This window comes from Formica exsecta, unplaced genomic scaffold, assembly GCF_003651465.1.
Source record: "Formica exsecta isolate Colony F162 unplaced genomic scaffold, ASM365146v1 scaffold362, whole genome shotgun sequence".
Taxonomy (NCBI): Eukaryota; Metazoa; Arthropoda; class Insecta; order Hymenoptera; family Formicidae; genus Formica; species Formica exsecta.
The window spans coordinates 970,993-977,408 of NW_021850867.1; the positions used below are offsets into that span (position 1 = coordinate 970,993).

General features: G+C 42.2%; 1 protein-coding gene and 1 long non-coding RNA gene across 5 annotated transcripts in view; one reads left to right on the plus strand and one right to left on the minus strand.

The window, feature by feature from the left end:
* The window catches only part of LOC115238910 (mediator of RNA polymerase II transcription subunit 13-like), a 32,316-nt gene that overhangs the window by 6,746 nt on the left and 19,154 nt on the right, over positions 1-6,416 (plus strand). For 3 of the 4 annotated variants that reach the window (XM_029813074.1, XM_029813077.1, XM_029813075.1), the window contains exon 1: positions 6,143-6,343. The exons of the other annotated variant lie outside the window; for it this stretch is intronic. In XM_029813074.1, the coding sequence (XP_029668934.1) occupies positions 6,158-6,343 (186 nt within the window). In that variant the 5' untranslated portion in view covers positions 6,143-6,157. Of the gene's footprint in view, positions 1-6,142; positions 6,344-6,416 lie in introns of those variants that run through there. 4 annotated transcript variants of the gene reach the window in all.
* Positions 1,526-6,034, minus strand: LOC115238919. Its single transcript, XR_003884567.1, has 2 exons — positions 5,754-6,034; positions 1,526-2,949 (listed from the first exon to the last, which is right to left on the minus strand). It is a non-coding gene; the product is annotated as an uncharacterized LOC115238919 (long non-coding RNA).

Below are 6,416 nucleotides of genomic sequence, written 5' to 3' on the forward strand. Positions count from 1 at the left end.
GGGGGGGGGTCCCCCGCCCAGTCTAGGTGAAAGCCTTGCACCGACTCTTGCGAGGACGCGAGTTACAACTATAGAAGAGCCTCGAAACCTCGAGTCGAGTTTCGCTTTGCCTTTACGTGTTTCGTTTTCTTCGTACTTTTGTCATTAAAAAATATATATTGTTTTATTTATTGATGGAAACCACAGCACAAAATAAGAGAAAATATTTAATTTAATTAATAATAATGATATTAATCTCAAATAAAACGGTATCTTTGAGAAATGTACAAAATTGCGAGAAATATTTAGATAACTTTTATTCATCGCTTATCTTTATCTCAAAATTGAACAGTTGTATAATTTGTGGTCACCTTTTGCGATAAAGATTACAAAACGCGATCGTTTGCAGCCATTCATCTGGCTCATATCGGATATCCGGATACGTTGCTTTTATTCATAAGTGACTTGCCGTATTGACATTGCCATATTTTGAAATGCTCGATCATCTTCTCGTTTCCAATACACACTTACATAAAGATGTATTTTAAAAAGGCTCTTTATATGTATATACTGCACGCTGACTCGCCAATTGTTGTCCGATCATTGTATTAGGTTATTGAAACGTCAATGAATTAATCGCTCAAACTCGCTCGGACCGAGTCCTGTCGTTATCGCGAAATCTCGATATATGTCGCATATAACGATATTATTCGCATTTCGTACCTGTCGATAATCTCCCGTATTGTAAAAATTATTGATATCACAATTATTTATTCGTTCGCTCGCGTAGGTCGACGCGAATTTAGGTCAAATTTCCTCGTTGATAATAATTTAAACGTTTTAAAAATAAATAATGAGAGAGGAAAGAGAGACGGAAATTTTACGGTGAGAAATATCGAGCAACTGCGAATCTATGAATCCGAGAAAGAAAGAGGACGAATCCGAGAAAAAGAGATGGCAGTCCGCCTCAAGATGAAAGGCGGCGATTCCGTTACTATGCGTACGGTTTCCGAGGAAAATACACCGGCAGGGCCGCTGGAATCGACCGAGGTGCTACGCAGCTCGGGGCACAAAGGCGATTGTCGAGGCGAATTTTAAACTATCTAAGCCACGATTTTTGAGGGACGCGGGGGGATAGGGAGGGACACGCGACGCGCGGGGAAGCCCTCTCTTCGGCGCCCCCTTGGCCGATTCCCCCCGCTGATACAACGGCCAGAATTGGTTGGTTGCTGCCCATCTCAGGTTCGAAACTTCTTCGTCTCTGTGCTGCTTCTTCTCCTGCTGCATCCTTGCTCCTTCCTTCGAAATCCCTGCGGCATAAAAATAGAACGCGCGCGAGGATATCGTGACCGATTAGGAAGCGAACGGTATACAGGGTGTCCTTCACTAAGCACGACTATTTTAAAAATCTGCCGCTTTAGTGTTCGGATATATAAACGCATTAATGTTTTTAATGAAATTTACATTGAACTTTCCTTTGCACTTTTGTGTCACTCTTTCAGGATATATAGTTAACGAGATAAAATTTATTCAAGAACGCTTTTCATCGAGAAAATTTATTGCAGATCTTAGAAACGCTCTGTAAATTACAAAACTTTTTAGCATTGTGCAAATCATTTGCGTTGCAACGTTTTAACAATCTTACGATACTAATTTCGTAAACAGTTTGTAAACAAATCGGTTAATACTTATAAATACATATATGTTATCGACGTGTTTGTTACGCAGTCACATACATATGCATGCATTTTATGCGAATGTGTGAATATAGTGTTTCCAAATTTGATATAATCGATATAATAAATATTAATAATACTTGGTACGTACACACTTAAAATATTAAACACAAATATTAGATTGCTGCTATGTATCGTGAAATAGCGAAATCTGAGCAAGACTATTGCATTACGACTATTACATTCGAATATACATTTCGCCCACGTCTCGTCGTAAATTATAGATATCTCATTCTTTCGTAACGAAAGGAGTTTTGCGTATGGTTGCATTTTTAAAAGTCCTCGCGAAGGATGTGTGTCTCCTTTTCGATAAGAAAGCTGCGGTTAGCAGCCTGATCTTCAAGGTGAGGTATTCAAGAATCTTTCGTAGCGGTGCTCGTACATGAAAGAACAGTATGGAATAAAAGCTGACATTACTAATGACGCACGACGATGCATAATGTAGCCTCTTGCGGCGAATACTCTGCGGTTTTACGGGATAAACGGAGTGAATTTCGAGTTAGCCGTAACCAGTTTACTGATATAGAATGGAAATTTACAATGACCGCGTATGCAGAATACGCAGCTCTATCGAAAGTATGAAGATGCATCTTAAAAAAAGATATATTTATAACCTTATAACCTTTTCAATTCTACGCTCGTAAAAATGTATTTGAAAATAATTTTATAGAAATCTTATATTTCATTTATATTTTTGTATATAAGAGAGAGATTATATATAACTTTCTTCGAAATTCAGCAACTGAAAAGGAAAGAATAAAGTATTTATACAAAATTCACGACGATAAAAAAATTTTTTAATCTCTAACCATCGTATCGGACGTGCGCCAAATAGCCGCGACTATAACGAGATCCATTGTTACAGCATCGACGATCTGCTTTCTCCCGGTCGAACAGATCATCGGCTATTTAACCTCTCCCCGTTCGTTCCGAACTTTACTAACTCGGTTTTACTTCTATCAGTAAGCGACCGGTTCGTTTGTATCGTCGAGTAATCGTTACGCTTCATTGTACCTTAATAATCGCGTCATCGTACTTTGAAAATGTCATCGCATCTCGCTCGTAACGTCATCTTTCCGAAAACTCAATACAATTTATCTAATCTTTCGTACAATGGAATAACTTGGAAGTGAGAACTCGGAACTCGTTCTTTGCCAATGATTTTTAAAACATTCTTGTCCCGGGCCTTAGCAGTGATGGCTGATTTTCAATTTCCCCTCCGACAAGCTCTTTCCTGGAAGAATTAGACGAGTTATGTTTTATAAAGCTTCGCGCATCCGGCAATAAAAAAAAAAAAAAGCGCGAGCCGATACGTTTGCATAGACGATAAAAAAAGTCTTTGCCTGGTGGAAATTCGCTCGTCGTCTTAAGTTCTATTTACACTTATCCATTTCATATCCGTATCAGTGCACGTCCGTGCACTGATGCTAGATTCGATTCTATGTAATTAAATGACGGTACAGATACGGAATAGTATAAATACTTCCATTTAATCGTATGAAATCGAATCTAGTCCGTGCACGGTACGGATACGATACGGATAAGTGTAAATGGATTTTTTATTGTTAAAACGTTAGATCTTAGAAGTTGATTATTGGCTCGAAGCATCGAGTATCTCTGCACTTTGCACGCAGGTAACACCCAACGCATTTTTAATGTTAATGCAGCATTCTTTTATTGCCGCGCGTCGTACGTTGGTATCGGGATATTCCAATATAAACTTCAGCGCAGAATAGAAATTTAACTCGAGAAAGATATATACTGGACGTCGATATATGACGAGGAGAGTTTCAATGAGCTAAAATTTTTTGTTGAGAGAAAATCGAGTCGAAAAAATTCAAAGACTTTCTAGACGAAAGGCATACGATGTCGTCACGAGACACCCTGTATAGAAACAGAACGTCAAGTTGTGCACAGGAATCTACCGTGGTAGGCAGGCTCGCTAAGGCGGTTGTGTAGCGAGAATCCGTGAATCTACTTTCGAGCGAGCGGCTCGCTCGCTCGCTCGCGAGGAGAATTCTGCCTCGTTACGCACACGCACGCGACGTAATGTTCGTGCGGCTTTAACGGCGGCGGGCGTAAGGAGGGCAGTAACAGAAATGGGAACCTATAGCAGGCAGAGGAATGCTCTCCGAGTACCGTAAATACGTTGCAGCGCAATAAAAATAGAATGCGGGATACCCCACATCGATGATATGTCATATTGAGAGATATTTTAATCGCGAGACTCCAACCCTGCGCGCGCCTTACCGTATCGCAGCGTATTGCGCGTCTACGTTTCTCTTCGCTCCGTGCTTTATCATTGCCGATAATGATACCTGTTAATTTTCCGCTCGGGCGAAATTGCGGTTTGTATGTGATACCGCGCATACAAATTACCACGTTATATGCATAAATTATGTACGATCATCTTTGCAACATTTAGAAACTATTATCTTTCGCATTAATAATGACTCGGTTTTTTTTTATTACGACATTTTGATATAAACGTTTTTAGAAAATAACAATATAATTTTATTTTGTATGATAGAATTTACAATACAAATATATACGATATACTCGCGAACTACAGAATTTACAAATATTTCATATTTAAGAGATTGTTTACACATTCCAAATTTAATGCTTATCATATGTGACCATTGAAATATCCCCTGAACTACTAAATTGTCACAACACAGTCGCGTCTGGAATGGGGGGTCGCGCGACATGTTGATATCGGTTGGATCTTCCCGTGGACGCGCGAGAAAAAGGTATAGGGGAATGGAGGAGAGAGAGCAGAGGAGAGCACAGGAGGAGAAGGAGGAGGAGGAGGAGGCTGTTCGAAGGTAGAGAGGAGCAGAGAAAGAGAGAGAGGGACACAGTGGCGCGCGTGGACGGATGGTTCGAGGGGATATGGGGGTTCCCCGAGTCGAGTCGAACGCGCGAGCCCACGCGGGCGGCCTTGCACGTCGCCTTGCTTGTATTGATCAGCGGGCTTGACAGCCCCGTAGCGTTACGGCGGGCGCCTTCGGTATTCTATCTATCTCTCTCTCTCTCTCTCTCTCTCTCTCTCTCTCTCTCTCTCTTTCTCGTCGGAGCGGTCGGTGCGCGAATATTTTGTCTCGCCACCGTACCGTGGTGGCACACACACACACACACACATATATATTCACACATGTATATACATCGGTGTGTAACAGGCGCCACTACGCGGGCGATGTCCCTACCTTCCGACGATGTGCGATATGCTATGCTCGTCCTCTCCGCGGAAGGCGCGGAGCGTATCGACCGATCGTTACGCCTCCACGAGACTCGGCCGCCACGTACCACGCACTCTCGAGAAAGAGATGCTTTTCTCTCGTCACGATGAGACAACGAGTGGTAACCCGCGTAATCGTCCGAGTTTCTTGTCTTCTCGCGACGACGCGATCGCTTTACGTCGATGAACGCGATTACGTCGATTATTGATGCCGGCTATTGATAATTCGGCTTGTAAAAAAATCTGAATTGCGACACGAAAAAATAACTTTGATGCTACATTTTTTATACATTGCTGTCTCGTTGGAGAGATACGAAAAAAATAAAGCGAAAATCTTTTGACGAACCTACCCTAGCTCAGTCACTGACAAGCGCCATCGTCTCCAAAGGCGATGCCCTCGATTTTCGGAGGAAATTCCTATCGATCGGTCACCACGTTTCGACGAAACTTAACACGTCCGCTACTATAGCGAAAATATATGACCGGGTCAATGCAGAGAGCGCTGTGACGTTCTCTCTTTATTGCATCATAAAATAATCGACGAATACTATTTTATGAAGCTATTATTATATTTTTCTAAAAAAAAATTGCGAGAAGACTGCAAGAGATCTCTAATATAAACAAATTTAGATGGTCGTACTTTGATCGTAAAAGTAATCATTTTATAAAGAACCATCGCGTGAAGATACTTTTTATGCGTGTCTTATTTTATTCAAATCTCTGCACTCTTGCAATGTCAATTTTTTTCGATATTAACGCTCGCATTACGATCCCCGAAGATGCCAAGATTTTATTACCTGCCTGTGCGGTGGCTGTATACACATTTGAATCGTTCTGATTATGTCAGCTGGTTCTCTGACGTAAGAAAACGCCTGGCACCGATTGGACCGCCGGCGCGCGCCCACTCCGCGACTGTGCGCGCGTGCGCGCGTTCACGTCTCTTCAAAGTGGTCCGAGCCTTCGAGTGCATCGGCAATGGCGTCGCACAATATCCACCATCATTTTCCAGAATATACATATGAATGATTACCATAAGAGAGAGTAAAGAAATAATATTCTCGAAGATTCGCGCTATCGAAAAATTTACCGGCGCTTTAATTGACAAAATTATTATACATATGAGAAAGAGAGATAGAGAGAGCGACGTACATATTTATTACGCTACTCTCTCGCGAACACTCGTCGATAAGCGTGCGTGTTTATGAAATGTTCGTTGTCGCCTTTGTCATCAATCAGAGTTTACGCGTGCGCATCTCGGAACGAGGCGCGAAATGTGTCGCGCACGCGTGCATACGATCGACTCCTATGGACGCGCGTCGATGATTCGCCGTTGACCGCGCGACGAGACCTAATCTCGAGGGACAACGGTGGAAAGCGCGCGAATCAGGTACGATGAAGATACCAAATCGGGGTGAATGGACTCCCCCCCCCCCCCCCCCCCCCTTGTTAACGGGATAAAG